This window comes from Etheostoma cragini, chromosome 9 (genome assembly GCF_013103735.1).
Source record: "Etheostoma cragini isolate CJK2018 chromosome 9, CSU_Ecrag_1.0, whole genome shotgun sequence".
In the NCBI taxonomy this organism is placed as follows: domain Eukaryota; kingdom Metazoa; phylum Chordata; class Actinopteri; order Perciformes; family Percidae; genus Etheostoma; species Etheostoma cragini.
Window position 1 is genome coordinate 20,261,016 of NC_048415.1, and position 20,869 is coordinate 20,281,884.

Genomic DNA, 20,869 nt, shown 5'->3' on the forward strand with positions numbered 1-20,869 from the left:
TACGATATTTTGAGTGGTAACACTGTTTTGATACACAGGGGCCAATCATAGATCTTTTATTATATACGTGTTGTTCATTTTGTCTGCTTGACAAAGAATCCAATTCTGCAGCAATAATACTGAAGGGATATGAACAAACGTATGTTCAAAAATATGAACATACATAGAGAAATGTATCCTTTTTAGATAAAACAGATGTAAACAAAGTTTCCTTTTGGGGACATCAACTGAAATTGGGAAAAAAGGTTACAAATTGCAATATATTGCAGAATATTGCAATCTGTTTAAAATCGCAATAATATCGTATTGTGGCATAAGTATCATGATGATATCGTATCGGGTGGCGTGAGTCCCACCCCTACATTGCCAGACCTTCCTCCACAGCACTGCGGAGGAAGGTCCGGCTAGTCCACACAGCATTCCTGGACGTGTAAGAAAAACATTCTCTGGTTTATTGGTATTTCTTTAAACCAATCACAATCGTCTTGGGGGCCCGGAGTAGTGCCTCTGTAAAATAGCCTCGGTAAGGAGGTGAAACCGCCATCAACAAAGACTAGGTGACAGTAAACATCCTTAAGTGGTTTAGGGTTGTTTTTTAGGGTATACAATAAGCTGTGAAAGGTAAACTAGGAGATGTATGGAAGTTAAGCATTTTTGTTTTTATCAAGTAATGATTGTATTTAAATGTTAAACCTGGGATTTAAGGGGATAGTTTGGCTTTCTTGAAGTGAAGTTGTATGAGGTACTTATCAATGGTCAGCGTATTGTAAAATACTACACTCTAGATGTCAACGGTAGGCTCAGAAATCACCAACTCTGTTCAAAAGTGTCCTAAAAGGTCCAGGTTTACCTTCGGTAGCCATCTTGGCCAGCAGCTGGTCTGCTAGCTCCTGTGGGAAGAGTACAGCCTCTCTGAAGGACAAGGAGCCATCAGGGCGCTTCACACAGAAACACTCCAGATGCTGGCTCACATGATTCAGGCACAGGTCTGTCAGAGCCGGTGGAGAGGTCTCATCCTGAAAACATAAAGAGAATGGATTTTTTATTTAGACGTCATTAATATTACGGCAATGTGTTGATATACATGTATTGAAGTAATGCGGCTTAGTAAAAATAAAAATACGTCACACAGATTACCTAAAGGCGAAACTGAAACTCACCGTGTTTAGGAAACTACAGGCCATGGTTAAAAAAAAAAGAGACTAGCTTATGCAACCCAGACTGGTGTCTTTTCCACCACGGAAAAGGGAAAGCTTTGCTTGCTAGCCGTTGAGCGGCTCAGTTTTTAGCCGTTTCAGCTTGCAGTGTTCACCTGTCTGAGTGCTTGGCGACGTGCTATCCTGCTTGACAACACCGTAACGTTAACTATGGAAGAGGAGCGAGTACCGACGACGTTATCGACAAACCAGCTGGCTCACTTCTTGCCTCTTCTGTTTAGGAAAATCATTCTCCATCTTAACATGCGGGAAGCTGTGTGCTGTGGTGCAATTCATATTTAAAAATATCGACTAATCCCTTTAGCGACCGGAGCTCCAAATTACGAAGCTATTACGAAGTATTGGAATGTCTGAATATTTTCACAGTCCGCAGACAGTAAACAAAGGTCACAACACTGGAAGTACATTAGCAATGGGGCTGGACTACGGAAGCCTGGAGAGGGTTATGAAACCAGGAAAAGATCATCAGAGACCGTATGCATGCAGAAGACACGCATGACCATGCTCTTCTTCTGTTTTCTAGGGGACAGTATTTCATAATTAATCATAGTGCTCTTTAAGAACAACTTGACGGTTAACGGTAAGCTAATCATAGCTTTTTATTGTAAGGAAACGCTTTTTTAACATCGCTCACTAACTTATTCACCAAGGTCACTGACGTTACCAGTGCATGTAGTGGGAGCTAATCCTTCAGCACGTGCGGTTATAGTAACGTTAGAAGCCACAAGTGCAAAAAAAAAAATATGGCTGGACTTATAAACTTTGAAGATGAGAATGAAGTGAAGCAGTTTTTGGACAATTTGGGAGTGGAGTACAGTTTCCAATGCTACAAAGAAAAGGATCCTGAAGGTAAACAGATCAATGGTGCTGAAGCGCTGGACACCAGCTAGAGATGGACCAAGGTGGACATGTAATGCTAGATGTGTTAGTGATGTTTGCCTGACCATTTATGCTTGTACCATGTTCTTCTTAGGATGCCAAAGACTCTCAGACTACTTGGAAGGGGTGAAGAAAAACTATGAATCTGCAGCTCAAGTGCTCAAACACAACTGTGAAACGAATGGACATGGAGAGAGCTGCTATAAACTGGGGGCTTACCATATCACAGGCAAAGGTAAAACAGCAATGTAGCTTAGGCCTATTGGCCCATTGTATGTATGTATGTATGTTCACTGGCTAGAATAGGTTTACGCACCCATGCTTTTTATTAAAAAGAGGGAAAAAAATCAACATATTTTAAAAATTGATCTAATGCCTTAATTCAAAGAATTTTGGAAAATCCAACCTTTTAAGGACACCAATTTAATGTATTGTAAACAAATAAATGGTTCTTCATTAAAATACAGGGGGCATAAGTAGTTGGCATGGTTTTATTTCAGTTAGCGTAATAACTGGTTTGATTTGCCGATAGAGATGAAATTATGGAGAGGACCCCATGCCTATCTCTAGGTATGGTGAAGGGTATGTGGGGTTATTTTAATTCCAAAGACCAAGGGAACTTTATGCATAATATCCCAGATCCATGAAATAACTGGCTTTTAAAAACAGAAATCCGCCTGCCTCTATGGGAATTTGACATAGGGGTTTGTATACTTATGTCCCCTGTATTTTAAGGAGGAACATTTATTTATTTACAATAAATTATTCATTCACAAAGAAATTTTATGTGCTTAAAAGGTTGTATTTTCCTAATTTTTTTGAATTAAGATGAATTTCCAAAAGCTGTTTTTTTATTCCTCTTTTTAATCAACTTTAGCATGGGTGTGTAAACAAAGTAGAGTGTACATTTGAATATTCTACAAATACAGTATTATACATTTATAGCTGTATTGCAGTCACTGGTTACATTGCCTGATAACGTCTTACAAGCAAAATATATTAAACACAATTAGTGCTTGTTAGTTTAAATGACTAACTGGTTAATTGATTGTCAAAACATTCATCAAAATTCAATAGATACCATGTCAAAATGCAAACAATCTGCTGTTTTTAATAGTGTTAAATGTGAGGATTCACTTTTCTTTTTCATGCGATTGTAAATGCAATGCCTATGGGAGTTTTACTATTTGGTCAGACTAAAAAAAGCAACTTTAAGGCAAAGGTTTGGGGTTTTGTAAATTGTGATGGGCACTTTGTCTATTTTCTTTTGACATTTTGTAGACCTAGCATTCAAAAGGATTGTAAAAAAACAACAACAACATATGAACACATCAATATTTAATTCTTAAAACAAAGGTGAGTTTGGGTCCTTGAAAAGCCCTAAATAAATTAAATGTATTATTATTACTATTATTAAAATCAGTATCTCTAGCAGTACTTCCAATTAGTTTAATGGAAGTACTGTTTAAATGTAATGGTATGTCTACACATGGTAAAAAAATAATATGTATTCAAATGAGGAATTTGAATTTTTCCCACCAGGTGGAGTGGCTGAGTGTCTGAAAACAGCCTACTCCTGCTTTATGCGATCCTGCAATACCAACGGAAAGAAGTCTATAGATGCCTGCCATAATGTTGGTCTGTTAGCCCACGATGGACGAGTTAATGAAGAAGGACCCGACGTGACAATAGCTCAGCAGTACTATAAGAAGGCCTGTGCTGGTGGCTTCGCTCCTTCCTGCTTTAACCTTAGTGCTTTGTTCATTCAGGGCAATTCCAAAGGACTGCCACCCGATATGAATCAAGCTTTGAAGTACGCTAACAGGGCTTGTGAGCTGGGACATGTGTGGGGCTGTGCCAATGCAAGTCGTATGTATAAACTTGGGGATGGCACAGAGAAGGATGACAAGAAAGCAGAGGAGCTGAAGAATCGAGCAAAGGAGCTGCATGGTTTAGAGAAAGAAAGGCAGCTCAAATTTGGGGAATGAATGTGACACTTGATTCAATTATCATTGTTTTTGGTATGTCCACACATCTGATGTTTGGTCAGGCTGTTTGTGGGGGCAAGATTATGTGTGAAAAAACAAAACCTGTGCAAGGGTTCAAAGGTAGGAAGTATGTTCTTTAAAAAAAGAATGGCTATGAATGTGTATGTAGACAGTCAAATTCTGGGAGCAGTATTACTTGACTGATCTGTTGGTAGATATCAGCCAAATGTAAAGATAGAAATGTAATGCAATAAAATGAATTGTAATTCATGTACAGTAGTTGATTATTAATAGATTGGATAATACTGTATTCATCCCACAATGGTATAATAATAATGCATTTAAAATAACATACGTGGAAATGATTAAGCAAAAGCTTATAGGGTTAGTATGAAGTTAGTATCATCAGATCAACTTGTCATGTCATCAACCTTCATAAAATACTATGTATAAACATCTAGCGTGTGTTATGGCTATAGCATAATGGCACCACATTTAACTTAATTTGAACAAACCTTGACCAGACATGACAACATGTGAAGTACTTAAATTGTGAAGTTTGAGCACTTGACTGTAATAGTCCAAATATAATTTAAACATGAAAACTTCATTTTTATTGAGAATTTGAGATGTCCTAGAAAACCGCATGCAATACTGAATGGTTTTACATTCATTTGAACGGGCACGACTGTGGTTGGACCACAAGAGGGAGTCAGAATCAAAGGCATGGACGTTGAGCCCTTTTCAAATCTCACACTGACAGCGCGCTTAATCCTGAAGTCCCTTATATGGACGGGGTGGTACTCATCGGTCAATATGCATTTTAATATACACTTAACCCAAACTGTATCAGCTACATGTATATAATGTAGGCTCTGACAATATATAGTCTCTGTCGGAACAAAACTACCCCGGTGTGTTGAGAATGATGGGACTGGTCCGCTTGCTTGCTAGCTCCGCCCGTGTGTCTCCTCAGCCCTCATTCAAAACAGAACACAGCTGTTGCAAGGCGCAACGTCGTGTCCTGTACGTTAGCCCACAAACTGTTAGCTGTCTGCTGCTGTGTTCTGTTGCTTTCTGATATAGCTAGCTACCCACTGGAATATCAGAAGAAGAAAGAAGAAAACGACGCACTTTGGTGAGTTAAATAACAATGTGATGCAAAGTTTGTTATCGTTTGCACCATCCTTTACAAAATCCATCCCCAGCCGCCGAGGTAGCTAGCTAACGGAACCTCGAGCCCCACAAACGGTTTGGATGTGTTTGTTTTTATATGCAGGATGCTCCGTTATCTAAGTAAATCGGCATCCATCAAGAGGAGGGGACAAGGACATGCGAGACAAACTACTTGTTCAGGGGTTTCTAATGCAGACTATCTGTTGCTGGTGGCCTAGGTTTATTTTAGCCATTATTTTGTTTTCTTCTTCACCCACGTGAGAAGCAGAACCGAGGAGTTTGATGTATGCTAATAAATCATGCGCTCCCTCACTAAGCTAAGTTAGCTAACGAATCAAGCTAGCTGTAATCGCAACACGCTAATATGGAAACCGTTGGGAAAAGAATGGTAAGAGTCTGTGAGTTAGCAATTTGGGATTCCTCCTTTGCTGTCACTTTGTTCAATTTAGTCGGTTCACAGTTAGCTTCTGTTTCGGGGGACTTTATCTCCTGTTTGAGCCATACCAACTGCAGGCGCTCTGCTGTGGATAGCTCATCGGCGCTGGACCCCGGCGCACACACACACTGCACAGTTGTCCTCCGGGGAGTGCTTTGGGTGTGGCGTGGGTTCCCCCACGAACAATACTATTGTTCAGTCATAGCATATCTTGTCTTAGCCATAGCACATGTCGGTTATAGGAAAAGCACTGAAGAGGAGTCGTGAGTGTATTTTGACTCTGGGAAAGGGGTGACCTACGCTTGTCGAACTCGAGGCCGTGGAATCATTTAAAATGGGGAAACTTTCAGAGCATAAACTCAACGGGTTCTTTCTAAGTTCACCGTATACCTCTTATAATTGTAATCTCATTTGTTGATCAATCATTCCAGTTTTAATAAATGAGTGACCATCAGTTCCAAAAAGTATATACAGACCCAACATTTGTCAGTCTTGAGGCTGTCTGTCAGATGTTGTATCACAGCTGAAATGAAGGTATGTTGACACATTCAATGTCAAAATGATAAGGGTGGTCTGATAACAGTGGGCAGTTGACCATGTTCTCATAATCTGCATTGCTAAAACGTGAGAATACTTGAACTTGAGAGCTGTCTGACTAAACCAAATTTGATCTATCACTGTTCCCTAATGTGTGAGGTCAGGGATATCCACAGATATGTTCATGTTCTGGGAGCACACACACTTGAGTGGGCCAGCTCTATTAGCTGTCAAGCTGAATTAGTTCTAAGCTGAATTCAGGCATTTTTTTCCCCCTTTCTCACTATTAGGCTGCCCTTATTCTTAAACAAAGCCTCCTTCAATCCTCCCATCTAACACACTCTTTGTCAGTGTCCTGTGTAACATTGCTGTCGCTCACCCCTTGCTCCCCATTTTAAAGAACATTAAGGAATGCTCCATATGGATATTTGGGATGGTTGTGTGGAGCTGCTGTTCTCAACACTTACCATATGACCCACAGGTCATGGGTTCAGACTCATGCCTGGCATGCCTTTTACAGTGCTGCGGTGTCATTTTGTGCAAGCCTGAAACAATCTCCTTGGCTTCAGCTGTCTTGTTAAACAGTAAAGTGGATGCATTATCTATTTATCCTTTCGAAAAGTTGATAATTGCCAACATGCTAGTTCTGAAAGCATTGTTTGATTGAGTGGTCAGATAGAAACAGACCTAAAGGGGAGATGAAACCTAATTATTTCCAAATGCAGGATGTCTTGTGTTATCCATATGTAGTAGATGGAATCTGTGAGAAAGCTGAGAAAGCTGCAGTTTGGTAAATATCACCAGTGAAAGTTTCACCTACAGGACAGTGCTGTGTGCACCGGACACATTTTCTTTAGTAGTCTGAGAACTACGGCTTAGGTTTTAATCCAATAGAATACGGTTGATTCAGTATTCTACCGGTTTAAGTCTAAAGCAACACAAGGCCCGACTGTACGCCTGTTTACAAAATGCTGCATTGATTTATCATTGTGTGTTTTGGGCTTCATCCTGTTCTTCGCCTCTATCCCTGATTGTAAACAAAAAGTGTCCCGTTGCATAACTGTTGCTTGCCAACAGAAACGGTCTGATCGCCTGAAGGATATGCCGAAGCACCGTGGTTAATGCCCTGTTCTTATTTTATTTATTACATCACTTGGAGTATAACACAATTATCTATGGCTTAATGCTTTGTCTTAGCGAGGCTGTGTACGCCAACAGTATTTCATTGAAACATTTGGTTATGTTGCAACCAGAGGGAGAACCTCATTCGGAGGTTACACCTTCATAGATGTATTCTATTTATTTTATGTCAGTCTATATGTTTGTGTGTGTGTGTGTGTGTGTGTGTGTGTGTTTGAGAGAAAGAAATCGTCCCTCGGTCACTTTACATAGCACCTTCACCTTCTGGGATAAGCTAATCCCAGACATGCCGCGTGTACGTGGGCCCATCTGTTAAGCACTGTGCTACTACTGCTCTATCCAAGGCCTACAAATGTGATTAGTTAGAGATTATATGTGTGTGTGTGTGTGTGTGTGTGTGTCAGAAAACTCCCTTCTTAGCATCAGAGCTGTGTGTTTACAAGAGAAAGGGATAAAACACTGTGGGTTTTGCGTCATCAAGTTCAATCCCGAGCCTTCTCATGCTCTGTTCAGCATTGCATCATGTTCAATCACTCCACAGTTTATGTGAAATGTTCCTGTTTGTTTGTGTGAAGCGTCTAGCTTTCTATCTGACTTCCCTCCTGGTAGCCTCGTTCTGAGTGCTATACATATTCTGGAGGCCTTTTGGTCCGCGTCAAGCTTTTTCTCTGTGTGACCTCCAACCAGTGCTGTTGCTCAGTTGCCAGGGTAACTTAATGCGTGTGTCTGGCACATCCATTCAGCACAGATGGAACTGCGAAGTCACATGTCGTCACGCTCCTCCTCTTATGCCTTGCCAGCCTTGCTTCTCTCACACCAAGTGCAAATATAAAAAAAGCTAGCTATCTTTGTTCATTTTGCACTCTGGTTTTCTTGTCGACACCCCAAAGTCAGCCAACGTCTCTGTTACTATAGGGGTTAATGTAAAAGTTTCTGCGCTTGGCAAGTTGTTTTGTAACACTGATTGTGTGTTATAATAAAGACCTTTTTATATACGAGGTGTTTGCAATGTTGGTGGCAGTTGGGTGAAGTGGGTGTTGTAGATGTGAGCTTGGCAAGCACCTGACTAGCTGACCGTGTGCATATGTGTGAAAAGGAAGATAAAAAATGAAAGGATCATGCACGGCCGGGCACTCACTCCAGAATTCTCGGAGACACTGTTTCACTGCGTATATTGAGCAGTGTGCCTTATTGTTGTTGTACACAGCATTCGAGGAAGTTGTGCAAAACGGCCTCTGGTTTTTGTTATGAGTATATTTGCCATGTGGTTCCTGCTGTGTTGTAATCACAGCTCTTGTTTAGGAGAAATAGAGACCAGAAGCCTGTACTACGAATCCAGATCAACATGCCCTGGATTTCTATGGGTTACTCGGCTTCCCCAACCCTAACAACCCGGGGTTTCCCATTCTAGACACGCGCGTTCACACACAGCGGGAGCAATCGCAAACTTCTACCAGAGTTGAACATTTTCCATCGAAAGAGCAAACTATAATTCTACATAAAAATGAAGAACACATACAGGGTTTTATAGGCATAACACATCAAAGTTGCTGCTTCCGAAAACAGGACGAAAAGCTGGCAAAAAAAAAATCTAGAATCAATATCAATCATTATCACTATCAAATAGAGATGTTCTGAGACCAGCATCAGTATTGCCTGGAGTACTGGAATTTATACACCGATCCGATACCTACGTAAAGGAGTTTATGTCCTTTTTCCCGTTATAACTGACAATCAAACTGGATAATAAAAGAAAGTTCTGTGGCGTTCATTGTTTGTGTTTGTAAATCTTTCACAAAGGGTTTAACCTGAGCCAGACGGACAGCAAAGATAGAAATCCCATCCCATCCAGGGATACTAGTATACAGTTGGTAAAACATAATAAAATAGATGAAATACTTGTATCTGATCAGTACTCTGTATTGACTATATGCAAATTCAAGTATGGGTATCGGGAGCACAAAATGGTATCGGACCATCTCTACTATCAATGTCACGTCCCCATCAGTCGGGCACAAGATGTGACCATAATGACACTTATCCTTTCCATAAGCTGTTGTTGCTTTAGCCTTTTATTTCAGTTGCAACCCTGGCAGCGGGAAGCAATTGTGAGAGCAAACCCACCAGACTCCATTTAAATAATCATCACTTTAATCTTCGTAGAACACAAATAGCCTATACATCCTTCTCTTTGCATAAAATCTATATCTTTCACAAAGATACCCCTCGGGAATATTAACGGGGTTGTCGATCTTTAAATGTTTTAACTTTTCTGAGCGCAACTCTCTCTGCGCACCGAGCTCCAGCTGATCTTGTAAGAACAGTTATCAGTTGAGTATTGATTGGTCAATAGGAGGTGCATTTCCATCGGTTGATATCTAATCTCGAATGTAACCTGCTCCCGACGAGGTTAGGTGTTCAGCATAAATTACCACGGCGATTTAACCCAGTAACAAGTAATCCACCGTCATGATACAGAAAACCCTGGGTTGAACCTGAATTACCTTGTTAAGGCCAAATCGTGCTTTGTCGTACAGGCCACTGGTGTGCACGATGTGAGGAAAATGTGTGATTACATTCAATATTGCGATAACTATATAACATGTGTTAAAAAGATATTGAAGTGTACTCAGGTCTGCTGCTTTCAGTAGTCTGCTAAAAACAACAAATTGCTTGTTGAATTTGAAATAAATACGTAATTTCCAAAAATCTCTTATTCAACATATAAAAGTTTTTAAGTGACACACAAAAACATCTCTGAGGGTCTTACGTGACATGTCAGTCTTTCATGATGTGTTTATTGCACCAGTTGATATCTTGATGACCATATAAAAAACCCGGATGTTGTGCATCCCTAGTAGAGGCCCCAGAGAGCAGCCGGACACAGACCATGTTGAAGCAGAGACTGTAAACACAGGGACACTCAGGACCGATGGCTGAATCTTTTACACGCAGACAGACACGCATCCTGCTAAACACATCACAAACCTATTCAAAATATATAAAAACGTAGGCCTGGCAGACAATACACTGGCATTTTCCGCATCCCAGTGGATTATTTAATTATAGTAAGCCCAGATCATGAATAATATTTGATTAGTTTTGCGGTCCTAGGCCAACATCGGTTCCGCTCACCTGCCTGATGTGTGCTTGCCAGGGTTGCTAAACACACATCATGTAGTGGAAATCCACACAAAAAATGCCACTGGAGGAAATTGGTGCAAATAATGAGGTCCACCATCCTCCTAAGGTTAATCCTTTATTTCATAATATGCATTTAATAACACTGACTGACCGTGACGGATTAAAGACGAGATCTAAAAACATTACTCGTACACAGCTGAGTTTGAAACACTGTGTGGCTTCCCAGTTCCTGATTCCTCCTTCCTCCTTGTTGTGAGTGGGATCTGATGCTATTTAAGTCCCGTCTTGTCCGCCTAAGATTCACTGTGTGTAATTATTGGGCAGTATCCCCCACAATTCCTCAACATGTATTACATTCACCAGCCCACAACCCCCCCTTACTTTCTCCTTCCTCCTCCTTCCTTCTTCTTAACCTCTGGGGACTTTTGTAAATATGTCTCATCTGAGATTGGTAGTGCCAATATGGCACCTGACTTTTAGTACCAATTGCAAAATGACTCCTCTTTCAAATCCGTGCTTGGTATAAATGCTGCTCTTTCGTTTAAATGAGGCAAACTTCTCACAAGGCATACATAAATCTTCACGGTATACGTACAAATCAGACCTAAATACTCAAATAGTATTTAGGGTTAATAAAACCAAGCCCTACTTGTAAACTGATTGTATACTGATTTTGAATCAAGAGCTCTTCTGACAACATCTGTCATAATTGCTCTTCCACTGCCAACCACAATGCAGAACACATTAAGCTTTTAAAAAAAGAAAGTATTTCTGGCCCTGTCAGCCTGTCGACGTTGGTCCTTATTGAACATGCAGCTGGAAACAGGATCGGATAAAACCCTGGTACTTGTACTGCGTGGATATTTAATGTCACAACATTTCTGAAAATAGGGAGTTTGTGTAATGAGCCATTAGTTTGGGTGAGCCATTCTGGTATTCAGTATCATTGAGATTAGAGCTGGGCAACATATCAATATTGTATCAATATTGTGATGTGAGGCTGGATATCATCTTAGATTTTGGATATTTAATATTGTAATATGGCATAAGTGGTTTCTTTTCCTGGTTTTAAACGCTTCATTACAGTAAAGTTATGCTCTTTTCTAAACTTAGCGGACTGTTCTAGCTGTTCTATTATTAACCGTTACCTACTTAGTCATTATATCCACATTACTGATGATTTTTTATCAATAATGTCATTGTGTAAATATTTTGTGAAAGCACCAACAGTTAACACAAAAATATCGCTGCGGTATCGACATTAAGGTATTTGGTCAAAAATATTGTGATATTTGATTTTCTCCCATCACCCAGCCCTAATTGAGATACCTTTCCCTACATGCCTTTGTGTAGGGTTACTATACAGGTCTTCCCTTCCTGGTTTTGGTCAGTCTCATATGACTGTGTTTGATTCTCGGTGTAATGTTGAAATATTGCTCTCTTAAGCTTTCCTGTGGCCTCTTCCTTGTTCGTGTCGGTAGGCGTTTCAGGTAGGACTATAGTCTCAAAAAAGTCCATACTTTAGTTAAAGGCAAACTTGACTCCCTGCCTCTCCTTACTCCTGAACAGTACGCAGTCTGTCTACAAATGCAGCCTCTGAAGGATGGAACCCCTGTTTTGAGACCCATGTTCTATTTCTCACACATAAAGGCATCTCTCTGCTCTGTTCCGCACACAGCCTGCGCTCTACGAGTTGGCTACTCGTGTAACACATTTCAGTTATTAAAAAAAACATATTAAAAAAACCTAGGCCCTGAAGGCAATACACTAGCAGAAACCCTAGCTTGATTTGATATGTAGCGCAGGTTTCTATGAGCCGATGAAGCATTTTCAGCATCACCGTGGATTGTTTACGGGTGGGAATCCCAAATCATGATCGTGAAGAATATTTGATTTAGTTTACGGTCCAAGGTCAACATCGGCTCCGCTCACCTGCCTGATGTGTGTTAGCCGGGGTTGGCCGGTCAGGTTGTAGGTGTTTTTAGGTAATGGGGTCAGGGGTCAAAGGTGAGCAGCCTTGACTCTGCAAATCTGAACTATTGTCACCAGAGGAAGTTTAGTTTGAGGAGCAAATGCAGCGTACCATGCAAGGCAGCAATGGTCTGTTTAAAGGAATATGGCAAAATGTTTAGGAGATTTTACAACTAGGCTGCATTGTAGTAACTTTAACATGAGCATCACAATCGTTAACCGGGATTTAAGTGGTGAGGTTGACAGAAATACTTGTGCTTTAGACTGGGAAGGAGAGCACTTACGAACATAAACAGAGTGGACAAAATGCTGTTGCATTAGACTGCATTCATTGTAACTGTGTCCTTAATAAGTAACTAGCAACCAAGCATATTTTTAGCATCATCCATCACATCACAACTTATAACCTCCGTCCTCAGATATTCAGAAACGGATCTCTTTTGCCGAGCGTGTGCATTCACATTCAGCAGTACTTAATATGTGCTTGAGCCCTATGTTCTATGATTGCTGCTCTTACTAGTGGACCAACGTGTGTGGCCGCCTCCCCCCAAACGGAGAGACTTCCCCTGCATATTGTCCCGATCCACCAGTCTGTCAGAGAGTGGTCTCACTAAAGCCTTGTCTATCTGTCTAAACCCTAAGTGTTTTGGCTCGGGAGCCTATCTGAGAGCTGATCCTTGGCTGTGTGAACTTGGTCCTGAACCTTGCCAAAGACAATAGATCAGATACAGACAAACACGATTCCACCTCTCATTCTTTCTCTCTCCTCTTTCTTCTGTTTGCTCTCCTAATTTTCTTTTGCACTCTCTCCTACTCTCAGACAGGCCCGTCTCAGGTGAACTTTGGGCTTTTTGGCCTTTTTTAGAACACCGTGTACACATACAAAGGCTCATTCTCTGCACTTATCAATCATTTTTTTCTATCTTGCACCAGAATGAATAGGTTTGATTTGTGTTATAAAAAGACATGTTTCTCTGTGTCATCTCAAAGAATCCGTTGGATTTGTGAGACCGAGACAACCTGTTTCCTGTCTCCTTTTGTCAGGTTTTCCCACAGGTCGGGTCTTGACATGCAGACTGAGACTTGCTCTCACATGCCTATAGTTACACACTTTTACATCAGCAACTGTCAAACTGGGTGTTAATTGATTTCATTCGCACCATTTTTGTTGGTGGTGTTTTTAAACACAAATGTAATATGACCTTACATAAAAGTACATTGAAACTCTTGTGCCTTTTCCAGACATTAATATAGTAAGTTACAAGTTCCAGAAGCAGCACAGACTGTACTTAACACAATTCAGTAATGTTAGCAGCAGGAAAAGTTTAAACACGTTTACGGTAAAAAAAATTTAGAAGTATTTGTATGTGAACGGATAACGTAAAAGCTTATTTGGTTTCCCTTTGTCTCATAGTTACTCTGACAACGCTGGGAGGGTTGGGAGGATTTGGGAAGCTACTGGGAACAATGTCTTTTTTATATTTAGTCAACAGATGAATGTTTAGTAGGACATGCATCCTGTCTGTACGGAGCCTCTGAGAGGAGAGCGGAGGCTCACACCAGCAGTGTCGCACGTTGAGAGTGTAGCCCCCGGCCTTGCTGCTCTGTGGGAGAGGACGGTCAGAAAAGGGGTGTGTGGGGCTCATTCAGGGAGGGAGGGGAGGGGGGAGAGGGGTAGGGGAGGAGAACAGGCGTTGAAGAGATACAGCTGTTTCCCCCGGTCTCAGCTGTTGCTCCTCTTCCATTCAATGCAGGCTCGGCTTCCCTCTCTCCCACACTCACCCACACAGCCTAACTGGAAGAAGCACACAGTGTGACATTGTTCTGCCTTGTGAGAAAGATGAAAGAATCAATCTTTCATGGCTGCTGTCAGATGGGAATAGTAAGTATTCCTCATATTAGTAAGAGAGGCGGCCATGGCCACATTAGGCTTTAGTTTCTTTCTCTGCCATGAGGTTAGATAGGTCCAGTTTTGTTTTCTTAGGATTTGATAACCTTTTCTGCTTTTTCTCCCCTTGTATCTCTCTCGTGTTTTCCCTTGACCCTTTTTGGATGTCGTGTTTTATTCCCCCGTGTGACCTCTGACCTAGTTGTGTGTGTGTGTGTGTCACACACGGTGACACACACTGTGACCGTTTGGTTCTCCTCCTTGCTACACACACACTTAAACTTACTCAATCCTTGTGCTTTTTTTAAAACTCTGCAGCGCTTCCTTTGTGTTTTGAGTTGTAATTGGTCATTGTATCAGGCCCTGGAGACAGGGCAATGTCGTGCGTGCGTGCGTGTGTGCGTGTTAGGTTTAACTACATTTTTGGGGACCAAAAACTGGGAATACAGTATACTTATGGGGTCCTGACAGCTTTGTGGGGATAAAATGCTAGTCCCCACAACTTTAAAGGGCTGTTTGAGGAATAAGACTTGGTTTTAGGATCAGGGTTAGAATTAAGTCCTGGTAAGGGATAAGGTTAGGCATTTAGGTTTGATGGTTAAGGTTAGGGTAAGGGGCTAGGGAATGCATTATGTCAATGACTGGTCCCCACAAAGATAGTGAGACGTGGGTGTGTATGTGTGTGTGAGAGAGAGAGGCCGGCTATCTTAGTCTTGCTCTGTTAAGCAGGTTCAAAGTGACTTGAGTTCTGGATCCAAACTAATCTTATAACTAAATACTCAAAAGTTTAACTCAACAATATCAGCAACACAGGGCTATATCGTCTGCTGAAGTTTTTTCTCTCTGTCATACTGAAAAGTTGGCTGCAAAAAGACCAGGTATTGACACATGTTAATAAAAATAGCTTTAGCTACAGCGTATCTACTTTAAGAGACACCACAGTCTGCATTTCGATATTGTCTGTTTCTCTGCCCATCGGGTCAAGCATCTGAGTAGTGTAGGCCAACCCAAAAAAGGACAGAATAACTTGTCGGAGGAGGATGAAGTCATTGTGATAAAGATGGTCAATTGTACTGTTTTATCAGGGTAATAGATGAGTTGAGATTGTACTTTAGAAAAAAAAAATAGTAGTATATAACAGTTTGAGAAGCACTCATTCGGTTCTTTCAGTCAAACTGCTTCATGACTTTTTCTTATCTGGTTCTTCCTCATAAAACAAATTCTTAAAATATTGTATCTCAGTCCAAGTTTGGTTGCAGGGATGACCTTGCAAGGACCGATGAGCAAGGAGTCCTCCCTAAAGATGGCTACAGCATGTGTGCAACTGGGATCAAATGAAGACTGCTGGTTGGAGAAACCTTAAGACGGTTTGACCTTTTGGCAGATGGGATCAGGCTTCTACAGCCTGAGGTTTGTCAATTAGTCTCTATCATAGTCAGTTTTCCTGTGCCTGTATGTACAGAGTTTGCTCATTCTAGAAAGAAGATCTTGTTGTCCCAGGGCTGTAGGTGTGTGTTTATGTGTATTTTCTCTGACAGTAATTGTATGGTTTGTCAAGTTGCAGCATGTCATGTCTCTTAAGTCTGTGTCTCACTCAAAAGACCTGAGGGCCCACCCGGAACTCCGTCCTTGGAAATGCTTCCTGCCTGCCTGTCTTTGTGGTACCATCAATGTGAAGGCGAAATAACCTTTTTTTTTGAGTGGCAGACCGAGACGGAGATAGGGATGTTTTGCTGTTTGATGAAGTCCTATTGATATGCAGTGCCAGTGCCTTTAGCTCAGGGAGAGGGCCGATATGTTCATGAGGATGTACTAATAGAGACAAAAGATACACACATTTGTCTTGTACATATATAAACAATGGTTATCTCTAGCCAAACATGTTGCCTTAGATTGAGATAAGCAGTTAACCTCTGCACTAATCTGCAAGGGCCAAAACTTCACATAATATATTTACAGTGCTGACTCAAAGCAGTGTGTCGAGTGTTATCATCCTGGGCTGGACTGAAACATTTTGTGTAATTAATTCAGTTGAGGAATGCTAGCTGGAGGTAGTCAAGATGTTGCAATAAATTCTTCCCCAAATCATTCAGTCTGTTGCTTTTTATAATGTTATCATATGGCAGTCAATACACTAAACACATTCACTCCCGACACTGCACAGTTTTTAGCATTTTAGATGACCATTGTTTACTGAACATATAATATTGAGCAAGACACTGAAATTGGTGTCATGTTCTGGACAAAGTATTCTTATAATATGTAGAATTTGATTAATAAGAGGAACATAATGGTGTGGAATTGGCTTTAGAGAGTCTCTTATCTTCTCTGTGATACCGTGAGGATTGTGTGTATCTGTCATACAGCTTAACTTTTAGCTTGAATTGGTGTTTGCTCGGTCTCTGGGAGGAGATTTTACTGCCTTGGGTTTGATTTGTGCCAGTCCTCAGAGACTCATAGAGGAAGATATAGAGATTGTATCAGTTTCCTCTAAACATCACTGCTCTGAGTGACTGCTCTGTTGCTCTGTATTGTTAGCCTTCCCTTTTCCTTGTTAATAGTCCGAGCAGGCAATGACCACAGGCATCAGGGCTGCTGCCAGCTCTGCGCTTCCTCCGCTTCCTCTCTCCCCCTCCTCACCCTTTTTTCTTTTCTTTCTTCTCTCATCTGTCACCACGCTTGGGTCGCCTAGTCTTCAGCAGTAAAATTGAACTTGGGCTGGGCGGCCTGCCAATTCCCAGTTGGGCCACACATCAGGTTGAAGCCAGCGCACACACCGAGATAGACATACTCCCAAACTGTAGGCCAGTGCGCTGCCCACACATGACAGCCTGCTGCTCCGGGGCCCTGCCACATGCCACTACTCACAAGCTTGGCAGCACAGCCTCTCTAGGGTTCATTTGATGGATAACAAGATACTGTTATCAAGACCAGGCGGGCCCTTGTAATGGCTCTTGGTAGCAGTATCTTTTTTAAATGTTTATAGTATAATACAATTGTATTGCTGCTTCTAGCTTTAAGCTGTCTGATCGAAGGTAGGCGTTATCTCGGTCTGTTAGTTGTACATACCATGTGTGTCTGTGTCACTGGGGGATGTGCCTGGAAAAAAGACAGAAGCAGGGCCTGAACAGCCTGTCTGTACAGCCTGAGCTCTAATTATCAACCCCGAGAGCTGAAGGGATCGAGGGAGAAGGGAAGAAAGAGGGTGAGAGGGAGTGAGAGAGGCAAGGGTATCTAAAAAAAGCCTAATCACACCCCACGGTGCAAGCTGCTGCCACGTCACCGATTTAGAACCAGTGGAATTTCACAAAAAGAATATACAAAGTAAACTAGGTTTAGGTGTGTGTCTGTGTGTGTGTAGTGCACTTCTGTGTGTACTTAACATGCATCATGGCTTCTGTATGTCTTTGTCAGCTGATCAGAATAAGAATCGGCTGACAATTTTTATCCAGCTGAAAGACCTGGCAACAGTATTCAATCGCAAGTTTTTATTGTTTGTGTTAAAACACGATTTTTTTTTTTTTTTATTTAAATTATATCCAAATATTACAATGTGGGAGTGTCAACAAAATTTTATTTGTCGTTGCATACATATAATATAGCTGTTGTTTTCACTACATTGAAAATCAGGGGGTAGAGCTGACTTCTAGTAATTGGAAGGTTTATGGTCCGGTTGCCGGCTCCTCCAGCAAGTTCCAGGAAGTGTCCTTGAGCAAGACACTTCTTTAGTGCACGTTCACATAATCAATTTGGAACAAAGGAAAAATACCGCACTCTGCTCTTGCAATTGCATCACCATTCAACTAACATTTCGGTTCCTCTGGACCTTCATCAAGACAATTTAAAATAATAGACACATGTGCAACATTTCACATTCATACAGGCAATCAGTACAACTACATACAATTTCCTATCCATATCAGGAGTTACTCCATAACACCCTCCCGTCCAGATCCAGTGCTACTATGTCTTTAAATTACTTGTTGTCCTTTTGGTGCCTTATTCCTGTTTTGTCTGGTAAATTTAGCTAACCGCTAATAGCAAAAGGGGGGTGGCACCAATAACGCCAACGGAGGTGTAACGTACCGAGTGGCCGCTATTCTGATTTGGGTGCCTGGGTCTGTTTCTCAACAGTTCAGTAAACTGCCGTTAGCGTCCTTAGCACCGGAGGTAAGTGCTGACCGGGATGGCAGCTAGCTGTCTGGGGGCTGACTGTGGATGTGTCCCCCGGCCGGGGCTGTAATGATAGTGAATGGTTGCTAGCTGACTGTGGACCTTTCACCCGGCCGGGGCTGTTGTCAGCTCTCATCCTGACTGAAGCCTTGCAGCGCCGGGTGACTGAGGCAGAAGACGAGTCTGCTAGCTAGCTAAATTACCATCAGATTAGTTGTCTATCTATACAGTTTACGTTACTGATGAATTTGTGGGTTAGCCTAAAGTTGTGAACCGTGGTCAAAACAATCATACTAAAAATAAATGAGCATGTTGAACGGTGTTGTAATCTTACGTTAACCACTGAGAATTGCATTAGCTACTTGTAAACCAGAACCTTTACATTAGGCACCGAAGCACGTTTCCTCTTTGCTCCCCCTACAGGTGGGGAGCGGAATTGTCTATTACTGTTACCGTTACCATTATTCTTACATTTCACTCCGAGTTAATGAACCACTGGAACGATTTTGGAAACATTATTTTAAGGCACAAAAGAATCTTTGGTGTTGGATTGATCACCATTGAAGTCAATCAATATCAACAAATAAGGTTGTATTACTGTGTTGCAAAGTGGGCTTTATCAATGACAAAACGATGCCATGTGGCATAAAAAATGTTGTTTTAATTTTACTGAGGGGAACCTCCCACCCTCCCCCCAAAAAAAGAATCAAGGGTCGAAATATATAAATAAAGTATAAATTCTAACAGAATGAGCACATAGGACCTGAACTTATGTAGTTGAAAGTAATACAATGAATCATAAATGTATGACACCATTAATACTTACTTTAACTTTAATATTAATACTTAATACTGTTAGGCTACATAAAGCTCATCCATTGCACTTAACTAGCAGCCTTTAGTGTACATTATACAAACGCGTAACCAAAACAAACAATGTATAAAGGAAGTTAGTCAAGCTAAGTGAGAAAACAGGAAGGAAGGTATTATAGGTCTTTTAAAAATGAAAACCAGCGATGAGAAGTGCTTGCATTGGGCCGACACTCGGACCGTTCAGCAGTTACTGGCACAGCTGAGTTTTACCCCAACAACTTTTGTACTGCTTATTGCGTATTTCTACTTCCTGGTGAGTACACACCAAACCATGACTACAAAAGTAACCAAGCCAAAAAAAACTAGATGGATTCATAATGCCAAAGGAGAAAATAATGGCCACTCTGCGCCGCTGCTGCTGCTGCTGCTGCTGCTGATGATGATGATGATGATGATGAGCAAAGAGGAATAAGAGTTGGCCCAGTGTTAGTTTTAGTTCATATAACTTAATATCAGTAAGTTGGATTGTCATTTTAGATAACAGGAGCATTTTCAGCAATGCGTCAAAATGATCAACTATCATTATATACATTTTCTAAATAAAGAACATAATAAAAGTAAGATATGGAAAAATGCACAGTGTTGTTGAAAAAAGACAGTGTTGCTTCTGTGTTTTTGAAAAACACTACATATCATTTGCTTAAATGTTTTACAAAAGTAGGATTATTGTCTTGACGTCAACCTTTTGAGTCACTTGTCATTTGGACAAGTACATTTACGTTTTACTTGTCCATGCACAAAAGTCACTTGTTTGGCTATAGATTTATCATTTCTTAAATATATATATTTTGTTGTGTTTTGCTAATGCAGAATTCAAACAAATCGATGAAAGCATTCAAACACTTTCAACATCAATACAAGTTGAAACAAATGTGTCCCAAGAATAGATTTGCCCTTCAACAAGAAAACAGGATCTCCAGACTCCATAACATAAAGTAATACTTACACGCCGGTGTGCAGTGTATCACCAGAGGTAGTGGTGACTTGAACTTATACTATATCTAAAATTATTTTGTAGATCAAACGATTGATTTTGCCTCTAAATGTTAATGCTAACATTTTCTTTTCTTCTACAATTTCCCTATGTACCCGACAGAGGCTGATTTACCAAGGGATCCTTTAAAAAAGTGTACCTACTTATTATTATTATTATTATTATTAATATTAATTTTATTATTATTATTATTAGCTGATATTTAATCCGGCAAGTTGCGGAGCTGAGGTTTTACAATAACTGACGGATAAACGAGCAGTGGTGGTGTAACGTTATGAGGCAGAGAGCCAATCGCTAAATGAGTCACATTAACGGCATGCTTCATTCACACAAAGCGCACTGCTATGGCCATGAGTCTGGATTGTGCTCGCCTGTTAACTAGGGATGTAACGATATCAAAATCTCACGGTACGATACAATTTCGATAGTGACCTCACGGTACGATATTTATTG

General features: G+C 40.9%; 3 protein-coding genes across 4 annotated transcripts in view; 2 read left to right on the forward strand and 1 right to left on the reverse strand.

The window, feature by feature from the left end:
• Positions 1 to 1,632, reverse strand: part of zyg11 (zyg-11 homolog (C. elegans)) — an 8,880-nt gene extending 7,248 nt beyond the window's left edge. The window contains exons 1-2 of the mRNA XM_034881152.1: positions 1,161 to 1,632; positions 851 to 1,016 (exon numbers count right to left, since the gene is read on the reverse strand). Of these exons, the coding sequence (XP_034737043.1) occupies positions 851 to 1,016; positions 1,161 to 1,184 (190 nt within the window). The 5' untranslated portion in view covers positions 1,185 to 1,632. The remainder of the gene's footprint in view (positions 1 to 850; positions 1,017 to 1,160) is intronic.
• Positions 1,633 to 1,679: 47 nt separating this feature from the next.
• On the forward strand, positions 1,680 to 4,354 carry LOC117950280 (cytochrome c oxidase assembly factor 7). The gene is made up of 3 exons (XM_034881171.1): positions 1,680 to 2,066; positions 2,191 to 2,331; positions 3,639 to 4,354. Exons 1-3 carry the CDS (start codon positions 1,961 to 1,963, stop codon positions 4,082 to 4,084), a joined length of 693 nt encoding a protein of 230 aa, XP_034737062.1. The 5' UTR covers positions 1,680 to 1,960; the 3' UTR covers positions 4,085 to 4,354.
• Positions 4,355 to 4,975: 621 nt separating this feature from the next.
• ralgps2 (Ral GEF with PH domain and SH3 binding motif 2) overlaps positions 4,976 to 20,869 on the forward strand; it is a 74,643-nt gene continuing 58,749 nt past the window's right edge. For both annotated transcript variants that reach the window (XM_034881153.1, XM_034881155.1), the window contains exon 1: positions 4,976 to 5,222. The gene's annotated coding sequence lies outside the window, so the exon portion shown is untranslated. The remainder of the gene's footprint in view (positions 5,223 to 20,869) is intronic.

Bases quoted from the DNA above. Each gene is read 5' to 3' on its own strand.
- LOC117950280 (XM_034881171.1), top strand. From the start codon at position 1,961: ATGGCTGGACTTATAAACTTTGAAGATGAGAATGAAGTGAAGCAGTTT. The intron at 2,067-2,190 runs GTAAACAGATCA...TGTTCTTCTTAG, and splicing joins CAAAGAAAAGGATCCTGAAG to GATGCCAAAGACTCTCAGAC. The intron at 2,332-3,638 runs GTAAAACAGCAA...TTTTCCCACCAG, and splicing joins TTACCATATCACAGGCAAAG to GTGGAGTGGCTGAGTGTCTG.